The sequence below is a fragment of the Heterodontus francisci genome, chromosome 19 (genome assembly GCF_036365525.1).
Source record: "Heterodontus francisci isolate sHetFra1 chromosome 19, sHetFra1.hap1, whole genome shotgun sequence".
Lineage (NCBI taxonomy): Eukaryota > Metazoa > Chordata > Chondrichthyes > Heterodontiformes > Heterodontidae > Heterodontus > Heterodontus francisci.
The window spans coordinates 19,057,832-19,081,477 of record NC_090389.1 but is presented as its reverse complement, the minus strand read 5'-3'; the positions used below and the strand labels follow the sequence as shown (position 1 = coordinate 19,081,477).

The following is a 23,646-nucleotide window of genomic DNA, read 5'->3' as shown; positions in this document are numbered from 1 at the left end:
CCCTATCATCCCCCTCCCCCATCCCTCCCATCATCCCCCTCCCCTTCCCCCCATCATCCCCCTCCCCCCCACATCATCCCCTCCATCATCCGCATCCCCCCTCATCATCCCCATTCCCCCTCCCCCATCATCCCCATCCCCACCATCATCCCCACCATCATCTCCCCATCCCCCCCATCATCCCCCTCCTCCCCCCCCCCCCCCCCCCCCCAATTCTCTTGAATCTCGGGTGACCAGGCGCATGGGCAGACTTACCCATAAGACTGAGGCCCAACGAGAATCAGGAGGAGGAGGGGTGGGGAAATTGGGATAGGATTTTATGAAATAAACGAGAAAATATGGGAGCAGCCAGTGTAAGATTCGGGATCAGGTCACATTGTTATATAAAGGTACAGTACCCGTGTAATTCAGCGCGTGTCCTGCAGGATACAATATCCTCCCCTCCCCAGGGCTTTAACAGGGGTGGGAGGAGCGCTTGACGTTACTCTCTCTGCCTGCAGTAAAGAAACACTCCAGATTCAGACATCTTTTTTTCCCTCTCTCCCTCAAATGCAGTTTGGTTCTTTCCAACAGATTAACTTGCTGTGTGAAAGCTCGGTCACTGAGCGGAGAGTGAAGCAGGATGAGGGATTGCAGAGGAGCAGGACAGAAAGCCAGACAGTAAGGACCTGCTCCTGCTCTACTCAAACTGTTTTCCCCCCACGCCGCAGATTGGAGTCGCTGCCCAGATTTCTGCGAAGGTTGGACTCGAAGGTTCGCTTTGCAAAATAGGACGAAGCAGCCAGCATTAACCTACTGAACCTGAGTTAATAATATGGTGAATTGAGGAACGGAACGCCAGTGAATTGTGTTTGTGTATCTCTGCTCCCTCTTCCAACTAGGCGGGCTGTAGAGGGGGAGAAGAAGGGAGGTGGTTTATTTTTTTTGATCAATTTCAAAGCGTGAAACTGACACGGAGTGTGGCTTAGAGACAGCGCCCGGATCTCTCTCTCTCTCTCACACACAACACATAACCAGTAAGAGGGATCAGCCGGGTGAAGAACAGGAGAAGCTGAGCTTGTCTTTACAGCTGGACCCAGCGGCCAGGATGTCATCTCAAGGCAAATTCAAAAAGGACAAAGAGATCACAACAGAATATGAGACCCAAGTCAAAGGTCAGTTCCTAAGTATTTGTTATTAGCACAGTGAAATGGCAATGAGCTGAGCATATTTGCAGATTGTGAGCCTGGGAATCGGCTGCCTTTTCCCTCCTGGTTAATTGGACGCAGCAGTTGCTGGGACAGTGGCATATCGGTTTGGATTTTTTTTAAAGGTGGGGGGGGGGGGGGGGGGGGGGCTGCTATTTCAGAACTGCATTGCAGTGTGTAAGAGAGCTGGGGATTGCTGTCAGCGATGGTAAGCCACCTCAGCTCGGCAATGAATTGCGCTGACAATCAGGCAAGCTTCTACTGTCATATTGTAGGTGCTTTGATCAGTGTTCCCCATCCTCTCTGTCTCCCGTTTTCCCGAGTCCTTCAGTTCGATGCAGCCCTTCCTCTATTTTAAAAAGTAGCTTTTGTAATCAAACTGGACCTCTTGCTCTTCAACATCGACTGCGAGAGTTTCCCCTTTTAAAAGAAAAAAAAATCACAATTATCCCAGAACTGGATTTATTTAATTAAGGGTTGATGGAGATGGGGGTGGAAACAGATACAAGACCCTCCCTCTGGGGTTTAAAAACAGTCTCAGCCCCCAGCCCCTCATTGAAAGTGTTCTCCCTCCCAGTGCAGGGTACAGGACGGGCTGAGAGCTTCCCCTGTCTGCAGTAATGTCCAACTCCAATCCTGAAATTGATCCAACTCTCGGGTCAGTTTCACTCTCCATACTGGGTGTCGGTTACTATGGTGTAGATCCCACATTATTCAGCTCCAGCCGCCTCTTCTAGACAGTCTGCCACTCTCGGCTTTCTGTTTTACTTGGTGAGGAGTTGAGGGGAGGGCAGAAATCTGTACATCCCCTCCCTCCTCGCTAAGTACCCTGTGTAGAATACGAACCCATTCCTTAAAGTGTTTCTGTGCTGTCCGACTGCGCTTTCCCTGACAGTGAAATAACGATGCATTCCAGTAAGCTTGTGGTGTGTTGTAGTCCCCCCCCACCCCCCCACTTTCCCTTTATAACAGTGGTTTTCTAAGCTGTGTTTTTAAACCCATTAACTGTGTTTTAAACCAACCAGGTCACCACTCCATGAGCTACGTGGTTTTAAAGTTACTTAAATTGCTTCTGGCTGCAGCTTTCTCCCGGTCTTGTGGTTGGGAACGAAACCCCTACTTTACTTAACCCAGCAGATTTGATGTCTGTGTGTTTTGCACAAACGTGATGGGGAAGAGTACAGAGCGCAGGGGTAATAGAGTGAGAGTTTTCGGGGTCTGCATAAGCTAGCGTTAGCAATTCCTGCTGATGTATAAAGGAGAGCAGGACCCTGAGAGGAGAAGGAGGGGCTGCTGTCTAATGCTGTTGTCGCGCTCTCTCTCTCTCTCTCCCTCTGTCTCCAGAATGGATGATTTACATTGGGAATTAATGCTGATTGAGTGGGGGAATGGCTTTCCCTTTTTCACTGGTAACCCACTGCACCTGGGGCTCCCAGAACTTTCAGGTCCCCGGTCCCAAGACACTGCAAGAGATGGCTAGCGGCCAGAGGAGAGATGGTGGGCCGGTGTCAGACACAACAGAAGTGCTGAGAATGGGAGCTGTAGATTTCATATATTTCAAAGGCTGTGGTTGTTTTATGGCCCACATAGTGCAATGTAGTTCTTGGCAGAGAATTAACAGGCTGGTTTGTTGTTGAAACCTTGAATTGTGGGATCCATGGTTACAATTAGAGATGGTGCCATCCCACCTTGTGATTCATCTGCCCAGATGCATTTCTTTACTTCTTTCCTCATTCACCCCCCCCCCCCCTTTCCCCCCCCCCCCCCCCCCGCTCCTGGAGGTGCTGAAGCTTGTTAGGGTTCAGTTCCGTGACTTCCACCTGATCCATCCAAATGGCCATTCTTCCCGCGGGCACCTAGACTGTAAATATCAGTTCTGGAAGGCATCACAGCTGAGCCCATCCTATCCTTACTCAGTGTAAACACAAACATACTTTTTAGCAGCGTTCTCTGGATATTGAGCAGGCACTCTGAATTATTTTTTTGCTCTAAGGCTCCCTCAACCCCCAACTGAAGCACTGAAGCCAGTTGCAACAACTTAATTCCCACCTCAGGGTGATTCAGTTAACTCACAAAGAGCAGGACAGAACCTGGGCCATCTGAGCTCGTATGGTTCAGTACAGCACCCACACAGTATGTCTTCTCTCTGAGCGCCCAATTTAATGCCAGAAATTCAAATGAGTAGATTGGTGTTTATGTATGACCCCAAAATGAGCTACCAACATTTTTACAGCATCACTTATTTCCACCTCTGTGACTTCGCCCCTGGCTCAGCTCATCTACTGAAACCCTCATCCACGCCTTTGTTACCTCGAGACTTGACTATTCTAATGCACTCCTGGCTGGTTTCCTATGTTTAACACTCCGTAAACTTGAGACCATCCAAAACTCTGCTGCCCATGTCTTAACTCGCAACCAGTCCTATTCACCCATCACTCCTGTGCTCACTGACCTACATTGGCTCCTGGTCAAGCAATACCTTGATTTTAAAAAAAAATTCTAATCCTTGTTTTTAAATCCCTCCATGGCCTCACCCCTCCCCATCTCTGTAATCTTCTCCAGCCTCACACATCCCTCCGAGATATCTGTGTTCATCTAATTCCGGCCTCTTGAGAGTATCCCTGATTTTAATTACTCCACCATTGGTGGCTGTGCCTTCAGCTGCCTAGGCCCTAAACTCTGGCATTTCCCTCCCTAAACCTTTCCACCTCTCTACCTCTATCTACTCCTTCAAGAGGCTCCTTAAAATCTACCTCTTTGACCAAGCTTTCCGTCACCTGCCCTAATATCTCCTTTTATGGTTCGATGCCATATTTAGTTTCATAATGGCTCTGTGAAACCCCTTGAGATGTTTTATTACATTAAATGCTATATAAATACAAGTTAACAAGTTATTGTTGTTGGAAGATGTGATCCAAAATATATAAATATACTTAAGATAGAAATGGAGGAGATAATTGATAAAGTAATACTTAGAGGTAAAAGCCATAGACTAGATGGATTCCATCGACAGGTATTAAAAGTGAAGGGAGAGATCGCAGAGACACTGTTGCATATATAATATAAACATTCATTTATTAGAAAAGGGAGTAGTGCTAGAGGACTGGTGAACAGCTATGATTCCTACATATAAAAAGGAGATAAAACAAGTCCAGGGAGCGACAGCTCACTTAGCTTAATGTCCCTGGAGGAAAGGTAATGGAATCTTTACTGTTTATTATGTTTTTGGTTTCTAGCTGTTTTTCTATTAAATCTTTGCGTAATCAGCATAGATTTCAAAAGGGATTTCAGTGTTTGACCAGCCTTACTGAATTCTTTGAAGAAGTAACAAAGAGTAGACAAGGTTAATGTAGTAGATGCAATATATTTGGATTTTCAAAAGACTTTGAATAAGGTACTGCATAGTAGACTCATGATTAAGGTAAGAGCTTGTGGAGTTGGGACAAGTAACAGAATAGATAGCAAGCTGACTACAAAACTGAAAAGAGAGTAGGAGTTATGGGAGGCTACTCAGACTGGCAAAAGGTGGGAAGTGGTATTCCACAAGGATTGGTGATGGGAACCACAGCTGTTCAACATTTACCGAAAAGATTTGGACTCAGGAATCGGAAGTACAATTTCAAGATTTGCAGACAATACCACATTGGGGGTATAGTAAGTAGGCGGTGGCGTAGTGGTATTATCACTGGACTAGTAACCCAGAGACCCAGGGTATTTCTCTGGGGACATGGGTTCGAATCCCACCACAGCAGAAGGTGGAATTTCAATTTAATTAATAAATCTGGAATTAAAAAGCTAATCTAATGATGGCCGTGAAACCATTGTCTGGTTCACTAATGTCCTTCAGGGAAGGAAATCTGCTGTCCTTACCTGGTCTGGCCTACATGTGACTCCAGACCCACAGCAATGTGGTGAACTCTTACATGCCCTCTGAAATGGCCTAGCAAGCCACTCAGTTGTACCTAACCGCTACAAAGTCAATAAAAAGGAATGAAACCGGACGGACCACCCGGCATCAACCAAGGCATTGGAAACGACAACGGCAAACCCAGCCCTGTCGACCCAGCAAAGTCCTCCTTACTAACATCTGGGAGCTTGTGCCAAAGTTGGGAGAGCTGTCCCACAGACTATGTCAAACAACAGCCTGACATAGTCATACTCACGGAATCATACCTTACAGACAATGTCCCAGACGCTGCCATCACCATCCCCGGGTATGTCCTGTCCCACCAGAGGTGGTGGTACAGTGGTATACAGTAGGGAGGGAGTTGCCCTGGGAGTCCTCAATATCGACTCCGGACCCCATGAAGTCTCATGGCATCAGGTCAAACATGGGCAAGGTAACCTCCTACTGATTACCACCTACCGCCCACCCTCAGCTGATGAGTCAGTACTCCTCCATGTTGAACACCACTTGGAGGAAGCACTGAGGGTGGCAAGGGCACAAAATGTACTCTGGATGGGGGACTTCAATGTCCATCACCAAGAGTGGCTCGGTGGCACCACTACTGACCGAGCTGGCCAAGTCCTAAAGGACATAGCTGCTAGACTGGGTCTACGGCAGGTGGTGGGGGAACCAACACGAGGGAAAAACATACTTGACCTTGTCCTCACCAACCTGCCTGCCGCAGATGCTTCTGTCCATGACAGTATTGGTAGGAGTGACCACCGCACAGTCCTTGTGGAGACCAAGTCCCGCCTTCACATTGAGGATACCGTCCATCATGTTGTGTGGCACTACCACCGTGCTAAATGGGATCGATTTCGAACAGATCTAGCAATACAAAACTGGGCATCCAAGAGGCGCTGTGGGCCATCAGCAGCAGCAGAATTGTACTCAACCACAATCTGTAACCTCATGGCCCGGCATATCCCCCACTCTACCATGACCATCAAGCCCGGAGAACAACCCTGGTTCAATGAAGAGTGCAGGAGGGCATACCAGAAGCAGCACCAGGCATACCTCAAAAAAAGGTGTCAACCTGGTGAAGCTACAACCCAGGACTACCTGCATGCCAAACTGCGTAAGAAGCATGCGATAGACTGAGCTAAGTGATCTCATGACCAACGGATCAGATCTAAGCTCTGCAGTCCTGCCACATCCAGCAGTGAATGGTGGTGGACAATTAAACAACTAACTGAAGGAGGTGGCTCCACAAATATCCCCATCCTCAATGATGGGGGAGCCCAGCACATCAGTGCAAAAGATAAGCCTGAAGCATTTGCAATAATCTTCAGCCAGAAGTGCCGAGTTGATGATCCATCTTGGCCTCCTCCTGAAGTCCCCAGCATCATAGATGCCAGTCTTCAGCCAATTCGATTCATTCCGCGTGATATCAAGAAACGACTGAAGGCACTGGATACTGCAAAAGCTATGGGCCCTGACAATATTCCGGCAATAGTACTGAAGACCTGTGCTCCAGAACTTGCCACGCCCCTCACCAAGCTGTTCCAGTACAGCTACAACACTGGCATCTACCCTGCAATGTGGAAAATTGCCCAGGTATGTCCTGCACACAAAAAGCAGGACAAGTCCAACCCGGCCAATTGCCGCCCCATCAGCCAACTCTCAATCATCAGTAAAGTGATGGAAGGTGTCATCAACAGTGCCATCAAGCGACACTTGCTTAGCAATATCCTGCTCAGTGACGCTTAGTTTGGGTTCCGCCAGGGCCACTCAGCGCCTGACCTCATTACAGCCTTGGTTCAAACATGAACAAAAGAGCTGAACTCAAGAGGTGAGGTGAGAGTGACTGCCCTTGACATCAAGGCAGCATTTGACCGAGTATGGCATCAAGGAGCCCTAGCAAAACTGAGGTCAATGGGAATCAGGGAAAACCCTCCGCTGGCTGGAGTCATACCTAGCACAAAGGAAGATGGTTGTGGTTGTTGGAGGTCAATCATCTGAGCTCCAGGACATCACTGCAGGTGTTCCTCAGGGTAGTGTCCTGGGCCCAACCATCTTCAGCTGCTTCGTCAATGACCTTCCTTCAATCATAAGGTCAGAAGTGGGGATGTTCGCTGATGATTGCACAATGTTCAGCACCATTCGTGACTCCTAAGATACTGAAGCAGTCCGTGTAGAAATGCAGCAAGACCTGCTCAATATCCAGGCTCGGGCTGATAAGTGGCAAGTAACATTCGTGCCACACAAGTGCCAGGCAATGACCATCTCCAACAAGAGAGAATCTAACCATCTCCCCTTGACATTCAACGGCATTACCATCGCTGAATCCCCCACTATCAACATCCTAGGGCCTACCATTGACCAGAAACTGAACTGGAGTAGCCATATAAATACTACAAGAGCAGATCAGAGGCTAGGAATCCTGAGGCGAGTAACTCACCTCTTGACTCCCCAAAGTCTGTCCACCATCTACAAGGCATAAGTCAGGCGTGTGATAGAATACTCTCCACTTGCCTGGATGGGTGCAGCTCCAACAACACTCAAGAAGCTCGACACCATCCAGGACAAAGCAGCCCGCTTGATTGGCACCCCATCTACAAACATTCACTCCCTCCACCACCAATGCACAGTGGCAGCAGTGTGTACCATCTACAAGATGCACTGCAGCAATGCACCAAGGCTCCTTAGACAGCACCTTCCAAGCCCACGATCTCTACCAACTAGAAGGACAAGGGCAACAAATACATGGGAACACCACCACCTGCAAGTTCCCCTCCAAGTCACACACCATCCTGACTTGGAACTATATCGCCGTTCCTTCACTGTCGCTGGGTCAAAATCCTGGAACTCCCTTCCTAACAGCACTGTGGGTGTACCTATCCCACATGGACTGCAGTGGTTCAAGAAGGCAGCTCACCACCACCTTCTCAAGGGCAATTAGGGATGGGCAATAAATGCTGGCCTGGCCAGCGACGCCCACATCCCATGAATGAATAAATAAAAAGTTAATACTGAGGAAGACTGCAACAAAATACAAGACGTTATTTTAATAAACTTGCAGAATGGTCAAATGAATTTCAATAGCTAAGTGTGAGGTGGTACATTTTGGTAGGAAGAAAAGAGTCTAAATGGGATAGAGAAGCATCTAGGGGTAGAAATACAAAAATCACAAAGTAGCAAAATTGGTTAATAAGGCCATATGAAAAACCAAAAACCCACTGGGGTTCATTTCTAAAGAAATAAAATTTAAGAGCAGAAATTGTTAAACTTGTATAGTCTGATCTCCATATTATAAAGCATGTAGAGGAGAGTGCAAAAAAATACATAAAAAGATGATACCAAAACTGAGAGGTTACACCTATCAGGAATGATTAAATAGACTTGAGCTTTTTTCTCCAGAAAAGATAAGACTGAAGGGTTACCTGGGACCGGTCTTTAAGATTATGAAAGGATTTGATAGGATAGGTGTAGAGAAGATGTTTTCACTTGTTGGAGAAATCAAAACAAGAGGTCTAAATATAAGATAGTCAGCAATAAGTCCAATTGTAATTCAGTGGTTAGAAAGTGGAACATGCTACCTCAAAGAGTAGTTGAGGTGAATAGCATAGATGCATTTAAGCAGAAGCAAGATAAATACATGAGAGAAAGAAAGGAACAGAAGGATATGCTGATAGGGTTAAATGAAGAGGAGTGGGAAGAGGTTCACAAACCAGGATCACTGGTGTGGACCAGTTAGACCAAATGGCCTATTTCTGTATTGTACATTCTATGTACGCTTACAATAAGGCGGGTGTTATCGGTGTATTTAATAGTTGAGGCACAGTATGGTGTGATATAATCCAGTTCACCCTCTATCGAGTTAAAAGTTTGCATTGCTAAAATCTCTTCATTTAATTGTACTTTCTGAATTAGGCGAATGATTTTTCTTAACTGGCTGGTGATAAAATGTGTCTGAAGCCCATGAGCTGAGAATAACACCAGATTCCCTGTGAGAAAGCAGGCCAGATTATTGGATCTGGTAAGCAATCACAAAAGGAGACGTCATGTTTCTACAGTGAGCAGCTGTACACTGTAGGAAGACAGTGGTGTCGTGGTAATGTCACTGGACAAGTATCTAGAGGTCCAGGCTAGTGCCTGGGTTCACAGGTTTAAATCCCACCATGTCAGCTGGTAGAATTTAACTTCAATTAATTAATTTTAAAAAGTCTGGAATGGAAAGATAGTCTAAGTAATGGCGCCACAGAAATATCTTCAAAACTCATCAGGTTCACTAATGTCCTTTTGGGGAAGGAAATCTGCCGTCCTTACCTGGTCTGGCCTGTGTGCGACTCCTGACCCACAACAATGTGGTTGACTTTTAACTGCCTTTTGAAATAGCCTAGCAAGCCACTCAGTTCAAGGTCAAATTAGGGATGGGCAACAATGCTGGTCTTGCCAGTGATCCCCACATCACATGAAAAACTAAAAAAAAATTAGCATTTGTTGGTATCATTGGTGCTCGGTATTGTTACTGTGTAAGATCATTTTTTTTTACCATTGTGTCATTATTCTGATTTTGATTTTGACAGTTTAGTGGCATAAAGCTAAATGTACCTGGGAATAATTATGATGTCTCATCACTAATTCTTTATCTCAATTGGAGAAGTTGACTTGGAAACTGCAAAAAGAAACTCAATTAGGCTGAAAAATCCTGTTTTACTTCATCAAAAGTCAGATCAATGTGCAATTTCATAAGTTTATCTCCGCAAACAGTTTAACATTTTGGTTAAAGTTAAGATATGTTGCTCAACTGCTAATTTATCTCATTGCTTCGATATCATTTTAAGTGATACAAAAAATCTGATTTAATAGCTTAGCCTGAGTCAGACTGTCAGTCAGCATGGTTTTCTCCATTAACTTTTGTGTTCCGTGTCAGTGCGCCATTTTCCCACACTCTCTTGGCCAGTCTGGACATAGCAGTGGAAGCCTTACCCATGCGCTTGTTGATTTCTCCATTGTTGGTTCTTAAAAAAAACCTGGTGTATTTGATGGTATCCCATACTATTTTCTGTGCATAACCCACCATTAAGGATTTATGGCTTGCTGTGACACCTATTATTTTGGATATTGTTCACAGAAGGTTCTTACTGCAGCAATATCTGTGGAAGCTAACTGTTGTGAGGATCACTAAAAAATGTAGTGGTCATTAGCCCAACTTGGAAATGGAAAGTAAGGAGGAAATAACTTGCATTTATGTAGCACTTTTCATAACCTTAGGACATCCCAAAGCGCTTTACAGCTTTTTGAAATGCATAATGTAGGAAATGCGGCAGCCAATTTGCAATGAAATAAATGACCAGATCAGCTGTTTTAGGTGTCAGCTCCCTTGATCTTCTTTGAATAGTGCCATAGAATCTTTTACACCCACATGAGAGGACAGATGGTTACCCAGCTTAAAGTCTTACCTGAAAGGCAACACCTCCAACAGTGTAGTACCCCTTCAACATTGCTCTGAAGTGTCAGCCAGACTTCTGAAGTGGGGTTTGAACCCACAACCTTCTGCCTCAGAGAGGAGAGTGCTATCACTGAGCTACAGTATTGATGTATTTAATAATTAAGACAGTATACAGTTACACAACTTTATTGATGTATTTAATAAGCTATTAATCTGTCAGTTTGTTTCATTGGTAGTGCTTTCATTTCTGAGCCATTGTACAGTTACAATAAGTAAGTTAGTATTGGTGTAATTAACGTGTCAGTTCTTCTACAGTTACAAGGTGACTTGTGCTCAAAAGATGAGCTTTATTCCTGATCGACCGGAACTGGCTTGTTAGTTTGTCCTATGAAGATCTTGTGTCGTGAAAATAAGTTACCATTTCCAGACAGCAAGTGATTCTAAATGAAAAATACTTTGTGTGCAAAACTTCACCTCTAGATAAGACACTGAGCATCTGTGGAGAGAACAGACAAGTTAATGCTTCAGGTGTGGATCCTTTGTAAGAACCGAGTAATAAAAACAACAACTTGCATTTATATAGTGTCTTTATCATGGTAAGACATTGGGATGTTGAAGGGTCCTGGCCTGAAACATAAAATTGTCTGTCTGTCTGTCCACAGTTGCTGAAATACTTGCTGAGTCTTTCCAGCATGATCTATTGTTTTATTTCAGACTTCCAACATCTGTACTTTTCTGATTTTAGTGCATCTCCAAATAAAGTCATCATGGAAATATTTCTTCCTGCTTTGAGAACCCTAGGGTGAAGGACAAGATCACAAAAGATATACGTTGTTGAAAAGTGTTAGTGAAAAGACAGGGCAAATCAGAGGATGTCTAACAGACAACAAAGCTGAGTTTAAAAACCAGATAATTGCAAGAGAAAGGTTAAGGAAGACATGCATTTATATAAAGAAAAGAAAAAAGGAACTTGTATTTATATAGTGCCTTTTACAATGTCAAAAGTGCTTTACAGCCAATTAATTACTTTTGAAGTGAAGTCACTGTTGCAATGTAGGAAACACAGCACTCAATTTCTGCACAGCAAGCTCCCACATACAGCAATGAGGTAAGTGACCAGATATTTGTTTTAATGGTGTTGGTTGAGGGATAAATATTGGCCAGGGAATCCCTTCTTCAAAATAGCACCAGAGGATCTTTCACATCCACCTGAGAAGGCATATTAGGGCTTAGTTTAACATCTCATCTGAAAGATAGCACCTTAGATAATGCAGCACTCCCTCAGCACTGAACTGGAGTAATAGCCTAGATTTTGTGCTCAGGTCTTTGGAATAGGACTTGAACCCACAACCTTCTCACTTAGTTAAGAGTACTACCAACTGAACCACAGCTGACACCATGCTTTATGCCTTGGAGTACTTTACACACTTTGAAGTGCAGTGACTCTGCTTGTGAAGGCAAACACAGCAGCATTGTTGCACATAGCAAGATCCCACAAACATAAATGGAAAAAAAAGAGTTAATCTGCTTGTGATGGTACTGGCTGAGGGAGGCTTGGTGTTCAGGGCATTAGGTGCAACCCCTGCTCTGCTTAGAAGATTGCCACCTGAACAGGCAGATGGAGGCACCAAGCTAACATTTTGCCCAAGCGACGGCCGCTTCAATAGTCTAACATTCTTTCAGTACTGCGCTGGAGAATTATCTTGAATTTTGTGCATCAATCCACCATCGAATGGTACACAGAGCCAAAGGGCTGGGATTTCCCCAGACCTGTTCCTGTTCTGCCACATAACTTTGCCAGTGAAGACCTGGCAGGAGAGTTGGCGGAGAGCAGGGGTAGAGCTCTGTGGAAATTTTGGTGGTGGGGTGGGAGGTGTTGAGGCGTTGGTGGTGAGGCCTGTGCTGTATTATTTGAGAAAGGAAAGCGCAAAGGAAGTTGTGGAGGTGCATTTTAGAGGAGATAGTACAATGAATCTTGATTTCAACACAAGCGAGGAGAAGAGTTTTGAGTTGCTGCCTGAAAGGAACGGGAGAGCACAGTTCAGAGGAGCATTCGCTACAATGGTATCAAGGAATGTTGTTTTTTGGCTATTAGCTGGCTGACTGGATCCCTGGAGTCTGAATTCAGATGGTGCTGAGATTGCTCACGGTCCAAGTAGGTTATCCAATTACTGAATTTCACAACAGATATTTAATGCAGTCTCCAGCTACTGCATGGAGTTTACTGTTTTGAATCTTCCATATTCTGTGAAGTGAGATTTGAGTTTTTGGCAGATGCAGGTTGTAGTGGATGCTCTTAGGTCATGAGTACCATGAGCAGAGATCCTACTTGGGGTGACTTCAGTCAAGGATGTTAAAGTAGAGAATGAAATTCTTTCATTTTTTTTACATCCAATGAAGCTGAAACTTCCATTGGATGCATCAAATATTCTGAGACCAGTACAGCATGGGTTAGATACAAAGTAAAACTCCCTCTACACTGTCCCCATTACACACTCCCAGGGCATGTACAGCATAGGTTAGATATAGAATAAAGCTCCCTCCACACTGCCCCTATCAAACACTCTCAGGACAGGTACAGGACAGGGTTAGATACAGAGTAACGCTCCTTCTACACTGTCCCAGGGCAGGTAGAGCACAGATTAGATGCACTCTCTATTATACCCTAAGAATGTATTTAACTGACGACTTGAGAAGACCGCCTCTTCCTGCACCAATATGACAGTTTATTATTTCTGCACCAGCAATCCTGTGTCCCTTGAGGGAAACAGCATGTCAGTGCTGAATTAGGGGCAGAGTCTCGTGCTGTGGTTTCACGGGCATTGAACTGAACTGATATTGTCCCAACCTCACTTCATGTCGAAACCGGAAACATTGTGGTCTGAGTGACTTGTTAGCTCTTTGGGGGGGCGGGGGGGGGCAGGGAGAAACCTCTCAAAAAGGGCTGAAAATAATTCTGTCTGAGCTCAACCAAAGTAAATTTCTGACAATGGATTTTCAATCCCTCCGGACTGTAGTTCACCAAGTCTAAAGAAAATCTGATAAAAGGATTTCCTGCAGAATTTTGGTGCTGGAAATGATGCTAAAGGTTTAGAAATAGTACAGAGTTACATAACACTTCGTAACTGGCCATCAACAGCCAGGTAATTCCCTCTCCCTGCCCCAGGCTGTCTGGAAACTTCAATCAATTTGCTGTTTATGCCTGGCAGGAATGTTGAGACCCTGGTATGACATATCATTGTAGTCTTTTCATAAACTTCCACCAAGTCTACAGTACAGAAACAGGCCATTCAGCTCAGCAGATCTATGTCAATATTTATACATATCTTTTGGGCCTCCTTATCTCGAGAGACAATGGATACGCGCCTGGAGGTGGTCAGTGGTTTGTGAAGCAGCGCCTGGAGTGGCTATAAAGGCCAATTCTGGAGTGACAGGCTCTTCCACAGGTGCTGCAGAGAAATTTGTTTGTTGGGGCTGTTGCACAGTTGGCTCTCCCCTTGCGCCTCTGTCTTTTTTCCTGCCAACTACTAAGTCTCTTCGACTCGCCACAATTTAGCCCTGTCTTTATGGCTGCCCGCCAGCTCTGGCGAATGCTGGCAACTGACTCCCACGACTTGTGATCAATGTCACACGATTTCATGTCGCGTTTGCAGACGTCTTTATAACGGAGACATGGACGGCCGGTGGGTCTGATACCAGTGGCGAGCTCGCTGTACAATGTGTCTTTGGGGATCCTGCCATCTTCCATGCGGCTCACATGGCCAAGCCATCTCAAGCGCCGCTGACTCAGTAGTGTGTATAAGCTGGGGATGTTGGCCGCTTCAAGGACTTCTGTGTTGGAGATATAGTCCTGCCACCTGATGCCAAGTATTCTCCGAAGGCAGCGAAGATGGAATGAATTGAGACGTCGCTCTTGGCTGGCATACGTTGTCCAGGCCTCGCTGCCGTAGAGCAAGGTACTGAGGACACAGGCCTGATACACTCGGACTTTTGTGTTCCGTGTCAGTGCGCCATTTTCCCACACTCTCTTGGCCAGTCTGAACATAGCAGTGGAAGCCTTACCCATGCGCTTGTTGATTTCTGCATCTAGAGACAGGTTACTGGTGATAGTTGAGCCTAGGTAGGTGAACTCTTGAACCACTTCCAGAGCGTGGTCGCCAATATTGATGGATGGAGCATTTCTGACATCCTGCCCCATGATGTTCGTTTTCTTGAGGCTGATGGTTAGGCCAAATTCATTGCAGGCAGACGCAAACCTGTCGATGAGACTCTGCAGGCACTCTTCAGTGTGAGATGTTAAAGCAGCATCGTCAGCAAAGAGGAGTTCTCTGATGAGGACTTTCCGTACTTTGGACTTCGCTCTTAGACGGGCAAGGTTGAACAACCTGCCCCCTGATCTTGTGTGGAGGAAAATTCCTTCTTCAGAGGATTTGAACGCATGTGAAAGCAGCAGGGAGAAGAAAATCCCAAAAAGTGTGGGTGCGAGAACACAGCCCTGTTTCACACCACTCAGGATAGGAAAGGGCTCTGATGAGGAGCCACCATGTTGAATTGTGCCTTTCATATTGTCATGGAATGAGGTGATGATACTTAGTAGCTTTGGTGGACATCCGATCTTTTCTAGTAGTCTGAAGAGACCACGTCTGCTGACGAGGTCAAAGGCTTTGGTGAGATCAATGAAAGCAATGTAGAGGGGCATCTGTTGTTCACGGCATTTCTCCTGTATCTGACGAAGGGAGAACAGCATGTCAATAGTCGATCTCTCTGCACGAAAGCCACACTGTGCCTCAGGGTAGACGCGCTCGGCCAGCTTCTGGAGCCTGTTCAGAGCGACTCGAGCAAAGACTTTCCCCACTATGCTGAGCAGGGAGATTCCACGGTAGTTGTTGCAGTCACCGCGGTCACCTTTGTTTTTATAGAGGGTGATGATGTTGGCATCGCGCATGTCCTGGGGTACTGCTCCCTCGTCCCAGCACAGGCATAGCAGTTCATGTAGTGCTGAGAGTATAGCAGGCTTGGCACTCTTGATTATTTCAGGGGTAATGCTGTCCTTCCCAGGGGCTTTTCCGCTGGCTAGGGAATCAATGGCATCACTGAGTTCCGATTTGGTTGGCTGTATGTCCAGCTCATCCATGACTGGTAGAGGCTGGGCTGCATTGAGGGCAGTCTCAGTGACAGCATTCTCCCTGGAGTACAGTTCTAGGTAGTGCTCAACCCAGCGGTCCATCTGTTTGCGTTGGTCAGTGATTATGTCCCCCGATTTAGATTTGAGGGGGGTGATCTTCTTGATGGTTGGCCCAAGAGCTCTCTTCATGCCATCATACATTCCTCTGATGTTTCCGGTGTCTGAGGCCAGCTGAATATGACTGCATAGGTGTTGCCAGTAGTCGTTTGCGCAACGCCTAGCTGTTCTTTGTGCAGTACTTCTGGCTGCTTTAAGTGCTGCGGATGTTAAATCGCTGGGGGCTTTCTTGTAGTTCAAAAGTGCAATGCGCTTAGCGGCTATGACAGGTTCCAGCTCTTCATTATGAGATTGAAACCAGTCTGCATTTCTCTTCGCACTTTTGCCGTAGGTGGTCAAAGCTGACTCATAGATGGCGTCTCTGATGTGGGCCCACTTGGTCTCAGCATCCCCTGTGGGAGTGTTTTGAAGGGCTGTTACAAGTGAATTTAGAAATTTTTGTAACAGCTGTGGGTGAGAAATTCTGCTCGTGTTGATGCGCGGGTGGCCCTTCTGCTTGGAATGATGCAACTTCTTTGGTCTGAGTCTAACCTTGCTGCACACCAGGGAGTGGTCGGTTTATTTATACATATGAACATACGAATTAGGAGTAGGCCACTTGGCCCCTCGAGCCTGGTCTACCATTCAACAAGATCATGGCTGATCTGATTGTAACCTCAACTCCTCATTCCCACCTACCCCTGATAACCTTTCACCCCCTTATTTATCAAGAATCTATCTACCTCTGCCTTAAAAATATTCAAAGACTCTGCTTCCACTGCCTTTTGAGGAAGAGAGTTCCAAAGACTCACGACCCTCTGAACGAAAAAATGTCTCCTCATCTCTGTCTTAAATGTGCGATACCTTTATTTTTAAACAGTGACCCCTAGTTCTAGATTCTCCCACATGATACTCCTCCCACCCTAATTCATCAAACCTTATCAGCAGATCCTCCAAGTGTTTATCGAGTTTTTCTTCAAACGTATCTATACTAGTCACCGCAACTACTCCATGTGGTAGCAAGTTCCATATTCTAAGCACACTCAAGGTAAAGAGTTTTCTCCTGAATTCACTATTGGATTAATTAGTGACTCTTTGATTTAGAGTCCCTAGTTTTGGACTTCCCACGTTAAAACATCTTCTTGATGTTTACCCTATCAAACCCCTTCATAATTTCAAAGATCTCTATTAGGTCACCCCTCAGCCTTCTCTTTTCTAAAGAAAATAGACCTAGCCTGTTCAGGCTCTCCTGATAGTTCTTTGGGATAGCTGTTTGTTCCTCCTTCTCTTGGCAGGTCACCCTTCCTCCCCAGAGATTTAATATGCTGGTCCTTGAGCCATGAGAGGCATCGTTGTGCCCAATACAATTTGTGCGCTTGGACTCACCCCTCTCGGCACAGGAGCTCAGCATGTCTGTGGCCTATTGCATTTTCTCAGCACAGAGTTTGTGTCCGCCACATTATGTACTTGCATGACAGCTGCTTGAGAATAGGGCACCATTCTGCATGGGTGACAGTGTCAGTAAACTATTCCTCTATGGGGGGTGGGGGGGGGAGTGGGGTGCTCATCACAGCAGACAGACCGACAGAGTGAGAAATAGAGTGAGAGTATATGTGGGTAAAGGGACATGTGTAAGAGCTGTGTTACACAGTGAGTGAATGAGGGTGAGTAAATGTGAGGTGGTGAGTTGTCAGTGAGTGAGTGCAGGAGAATGAGTCCAAGTCACTCAATAAGAATTGAAATCCAGGGCACATGTACCAGCCTGCAGCAGGCTCTGGGAGTGTTTGATGGGACAGTGTAAAGGGAGCTTTACTCTGTATCTAACCCGTGCTGTGCCTGACCTGGGAGTGTTCAATGTCAACACTGCGTGTCTGAAATGGTAAGATCCCTCACCTTGACCGTAAGTCAGCCCTCAGAAGTGAGGTACTTAGTGTTGATGTTTTCCATGACGTGACTTGTGCCTGTGCAGAAATAAGCAGAGAGTCAGTCGGGGTTAACCCCGAACTATTCCCCAGGTCCAGAGAACCACCTCAAAGCAAATTTAAAAAAAAAACATTCGAGCTACGTTTAATCTTAATATCTACCACATGGAAAGAATTGGTGGGATTTCTGTGAACAAACTGTACAGTGTCTCCACTCTAACCAGGGCATTGCACTGTGACTGCCATAAACCTTCAAATTGTAACTAACTCAAAGTTCAGCTCAATCTTTGGCTGATTTTTAAAGCATTCAACTGCTGAGACCTTTGTTGCTGAACCCCCTCCCCCATCCTTCATTTTCCCAGTTAGAACCTGATTGCACTTTAAAACTGGTGAGATTTAGTCGACCTGGGGAAGAGTTTGGGGTTAACCCTGACCGACTCTCTGCTCATTTCTATACAGGCACAGCCTGGGTTCTCTCAGCCAGCTGCAGACAGGCAGCTCTGTTTGTTGACTGTGTGACACAATGCGTCAGATTATCTGTGAAATGCCAGGCGCCTTGAGGCTTTCCTGCTTTTTATCTGCAAAATATATTAAAGAATTCTACATCCTCCTTTCCTCCCCAATTCCCAGGCCCCTGCATCACCCTCCACCAGTTCTTCTCCCTACTCTAGGGTTACCAACTCTGCCTGAATGTATTCCTGGGGGTTTTATCAGTTGACGACCTGCCACTAACTGCCCCCCCACCCCACGCCTGCCATTGGTCAGTTAGCACATCCATCAACGTAGTGCCCTGCCTTCCCATGGCAATTGGAAAACAAATGAACTCTTCATTACCTGATTGGACAAGTCTTAACCATCAGTTGAACAGATATTTTCTCCCCATGTTTGACATTTTTATAATTAATAATCAAAAGCTCAGTTCTTTTTTAAATCATTTTTGTTTTCATGCCTCAACGATTTTTTTTTTCCTGGGTTTTACCCTGTTCCAGAGATTAAACTTCAATTCCTGGAAACACCAGGGCAAACTTGGAGAACTGGCAACCCTACCCTGCTCCCAAACTGGTTACTCTTATACTGGGGCAGGTATAATTCCCAAACTGGGAGCGTGGAGTCCGTAACAAGGACAGTGACTATCCCACAATGCCAACTCAGGCAGCAACCTACAGAATCTCAGGGGTCAACCAGTTCATTCACATTAAAAATCTGCCAAGCATTCTGGAAAATAAGTGTCTCACTGAAGCTATTCTTATTTTCACCCCTCCACCCCCATCCACTTGCTTTCCTTTTAACTCTTGCTGGACCATGATTGCACATGTGCTGGTTGCTCTCCGATATCTCAGCCAAGGAAACAGCGCATCAGGTGTGGGCTTGGACAGCGAGTGTCGAGAGCCAGTCCACCACAAATGAACTGGAACTTGGCTTCAGCCAATATCCACACGCTTTCAATCAGTTACCAACAGGAATCATGGTTGATTTTTGTTTTTTCCTCTTTTTTTTGTGACCTTCTTGCCTTCCCTTTTCCAAAGTTTCTGAGACCAAATTTCTTTTGGCTTGGCTTCTGTCCAACCCATAGCACCAAGAATTCCCTTTATCCCAATCCATCCTCCTTGTTGCCAGGCCTCCATGGTGTTCAGAGCTAGATCCAGCACATCTGCATTATCCCTGTCAAACAGTACACCAAGTTGAGGTTCAAAGCCCCTATAGCCTCCCTATCCCTAAACTACCTATTTCCATATTCAGCACATTGCTTGCTTTGATCCTTGCATCACTCCCACAACCAATGAAATCCCCAGAGGGACAGGTCACTAACTGACCTGTGCTTCTCAAAGTTCTCCACTATGTGTTCCTCGAGTCATTCTAGTTGTTCTAAACTAACTTATAAGTGAGTAATTGCAATGATTAGTCAACGCTTCCATTATAATATTTTATTATGTTTTTGTGATGTTGATTGAGGGATAAATATTGGCCAGCACACCAAGGATAACTCCCCTGCTCTTCTTTGAAATAGTGCCGTGGGATCTGAGAGGGCAGGTGCGTATCGACCCTCCAGTAGTGCAGCACTCCCTCAGTGGACTGTGACAGAGAGTCTGGTCCTTGAATTTCTGCTGAGGATCTCCCCGTGCCCGTTGCGTGATTTTTAGCCGTTCACCCCATTTCTTTGGAAGAGCTTGGGGGTGGATGTTGGGGTTGATTTTCCACCACACTCCTGCTGGAGAACTCCAGTGGAAATTCCCGGTGCCTATCCGTGTTCCCAGACTACCATTGCCTCTTATTCAAAAACAAATGAGCATTTAATCATCAGTCCCACTCAGAGAGAGACCACAAGGATGAAAGATGGTTGGTGCAGATAGTGTGAATGCCACACCAGTGCAGTACTTTCCTCTCTATCAATTTCAATCGATATCACTGGGCTTAGTGCTACTCTTAACTATCCTCTCTGGTTTCTCAGCAGCTCCAAACAGACCATCCTGCATTCCCCCCCTACTCCCTGCATCCTCACTGTGTTGAAACCAAGACTCATCACATTGTCTTCTCTAATTCATTCACTCATAATTCTCAAGTACAGATTATCTGGTCATTATCACATTGCTATTTGTGGGAGCTTGCTGTGTGCCAGTTGCTACATTACAATAGTGGCTACACTACAAAAGTACTTTATTGGCTGTAAAGTACTTTGGGACGTCCTTCGGTCGTGAAAGGTGCTATAGAAATGCAAGTCTTTTTTGCTTTTTTTCTGCTATCAGAACTGATTTTTCCTCAGATCTTTTTGTACGCAAAAATCCGATATGGTGGCCTGCAGTGTGGCGACCGTTATGTTACACTTAACGTTCCTGTAATCTGTATATCAATGAGGCGACATCTCAGGCAAAGTAATGTGCCTTCCACCTGACACAGTGGAGGGAGAGGTGAAACATAAACAGTACCTATTGGTAGCCATAGGAACTATTTTCCTTTGGGCCAAGATGACTGGACGTTCCTAAAGATCTGGAACAATCTGCAGTCAGAAATATGAGTAGTCTTGTGTTAGGTACTGATGCTCTGATCCTCACCTCAAGTTGACAACTCTGGTTGGACATATTCATGAATGTTTCACCATTTGAGCCCCCCAACCTTCAAATTCCCCGCTCAATTAAATAGCCTTTATTTTATCCTTCTCCATTACTTTTATAGCTAATAAACAAAATTGGAATTCTCTATACCAGAGGTCTGTGGATGCTCCATCATTGAATATATTTAAGGCTCAGATAGACAGACTTTTTGGTGTCTCAAGGAATCAAGGGATATGGGGAGTGGGTGGGAAAGTGGAGTTGAAGCCAAAGATCAGCCATGATTATCTTGAATGGTGGAGCAGACTCGATGGGCTGTATGGCCTACTCCTGCTCCTATTTCTTTTATTCTTATGTAAAATGAAAAATATACATTTTTAATGCCTCTGTGAATTTTCTGTATCATGGAGATTAATCATTCATTCCTGAAGACTCCAGGGCAATCCTGCTGGGCTGGCAAACCTATCCTCGAATTGAAGAATATTCCAGCATAAAACAGACCATTCTGCACATTAAGGCTGTGCCAGCGTTTTTCTCCACATGAGCTATTTCATCTAATCCCACTGTCCTGCTCGCTGCCAAGGCCTCTTAATATTCTTCTTTCTCAAGCAGCTATTGAATTCCTTTTTGAAAGATTGTACAGACTTCTGCTTCTATGACCGTTTGTGGAGAAGAAGTTCACTTTCTAACCATTCTGGGTGAAGAATTATTTTGCTATGCTCTGTTTTAATTTTTTTGGTAACGTATCTTGAATTTGTGCCCTCTCGTTACCATCTCTTGTTCAGCCAGCAACCCTGTGCTGCTGACATTGGCTCCCGTTCTGATGATACCTTGATTTTTAACATTCTCATCCTTGCTTTCAAATCCCTCCCTTCCCCCACTAACTCTGTTACCTCCCCCAGTCCTACAACTTCCCAAAATCTCTCTGCTTCTCCAATTCTGGCATCATGTGCATATCTGATTTTCATCGACCCACTATTGGCAACCATGCCTTCAGCTGCCAAGCCCCTAAACCTCTATACATCTTCCCCCCCACCCCCACTCCTTTAAGACACTCCTAAATCCTCCCTCTTTGACCAAGCCTTTGGTCACCTGTCCAAATATCTCCTTGTGTGACTTGTCAAATTTTGTTTGATAACATCCCTGTGAAGCACGTGGAGACATTTTGCTATGTTAAAGGCACTATATAATTGCAAATTATTGCTGCTGTTTCTCTTCCAGTCGGGCAGACTTACCAAGCTGCTGTTACTGTCTAGCCAACCAGTGGAAACTAAGTGTTGCTATTTACCTCATCATTACATTTCATAATCTTGACGATCTCTATCAACTCATCCCTTAACCTTTGCAAGTATCTATCCTACAATGTAAATATTTTATTAGTTCTCAGAATGTGGGCATCATTGGCAAAGCTGCCATTTATTGCCCATCCTGAGTTGTGCTTGAGAAGATGGTGGTGGCTCTTCTTGAATCACTACTTTGTCGCACTTCAATACAACTATGTGACTTCCTAGGTCACTTCAGAGAGCATTGAAGAGTTAACTACACCGGGGCCCATTCAAGAATATCAACTTCAAGGATCAGTGGTGTACAATATAAAGATGCATTGAACGAATTGAGCATTGATCTTCAGTATTCCGTAGCTTTTGGTCCAATTCAGCAGTTACTCAAAAGCTGGTACCAAGTTGGTGCTGCAATATTCTGAGGACCTGAGTGACTATATTCCAGGTCAAAACACTGGTAACCCGTGACATCAAAGCTCACAGGAACCTTGATCACTATCCGGCATAAAATAAAAACTGGAAATACTCAGCAGGTCAGGCAGCATCTGTGGAGAAAGAAACAGAGTTAATGTTTCAGGTTGATGACCTTTTGTCAAAACATTATCCAGCATCCCCTGCTGGTTATCAGGTGAGCACAGGATAGGGCTTGGCTGTGACTCCCTCCACAGTTTGATTAACTTACTATTCTTATTGTCCAGGCTCATTCATGAAGCAGGGCCACTTAAGTGAGGTCAAGAAGGTTGCCCAGTGCCAATGGAACTGTAACCCAATAGGAGGAGGCTTCTTCACACTGAAGTTTGGGGAGAGGAGCTTCTAGCTACTCTGTCTGTTAGTTCTGCTAAGCTGAATAAACTCAGTTTTGAATAAGGTAGGGACCATCAAGATCCACATCATTGAGAAGATGGAACCAGTATTCTTGATCTTTGTATCACAATTTTTCCAAACTCCACCAATGACAGAAGTGAACAATAATAGTATTCACATTCCAGATGTTAGAAATATTGACAGATACAGTTAACAACCATCTGTGTGCAAACCTTGTTACAATAACAGTTTTTTGAGTCCAATTCAAGAGTGTGTTGGAAGAGAGTCCTTCAGGCAGAAGATGTACTTCCAAGATTCTGTCTTGTCTGCTGATTTTTGAAGAAATGGAATCGACTGGCCATGGCTCAGTGTTTAAAGTTAATGCCCGCTACATTGCTGAGCCATGGAGACCACCAGGTGGCTGATCTCAGCTGGGGCAGCAGTAGGGGTGCTATTATTGACCTTGAGAAGGGAAAATCCCAGGCAATGCCCCCATTCCTGATCACTATTCAGTGACTCCCACTGGATTTCCTTCGGAAATCAGGGAGCATTGATGCAGTATTTTTGCCTGAAGAAATTAACTGGCTGGGGTACAAGGATTGTACAGGCTGTAGAAGGTGTGGGCTTTGATGATCTGAATGGCCTTGGCCTGTGCCATGGTTTCTCTTGATACGCAACTCCCAACTGTGCTACAGAGTAATATCTGGTTGTATTGTGTTGGCACCGATCCTGAGTTTCTGGGCAAACAATATGTCTGAACACATTGAGCTTCCTCTTGTCTGAGCAATCGCATGTCAGCTTTAGAAGTCGGTACTGAAAATGATTGGAAACTACATCTGTCAGA

General features: G+C 45.2%; 1 protein-coding gene across 3 annotated transcripts in view; it reads left to right on the top strand.

Moving 5' to 3' along the window:
* The first annotated feature begins 312 nt into the window (after positions 1–312).
* The window catches only part of srgap3 (SLIT-ROBO Rho GTPase activating protein 3), a 340,865-nt gene continuing 317,531 nt past the window's right edge, over positions 313–23,646 (top strand). The window contains exon 1 of one of the 3 annotated variants that reach the window (XM_068051424.1): positions 313–1,154. In XM_068051424.1, coding sequence (XP_067907525.1) covers positions 1,088–1,154 — 67 coding nt within the window. In that variant the 5' untranslated portion in view covers positions 313–1,087. The remainder of the gene's footprint in view (positions 1,155–23,646) is intronic. The other 2 variants (XM_068051425.1, XM_068051426.1) reach the window with 2 other exon arrangements.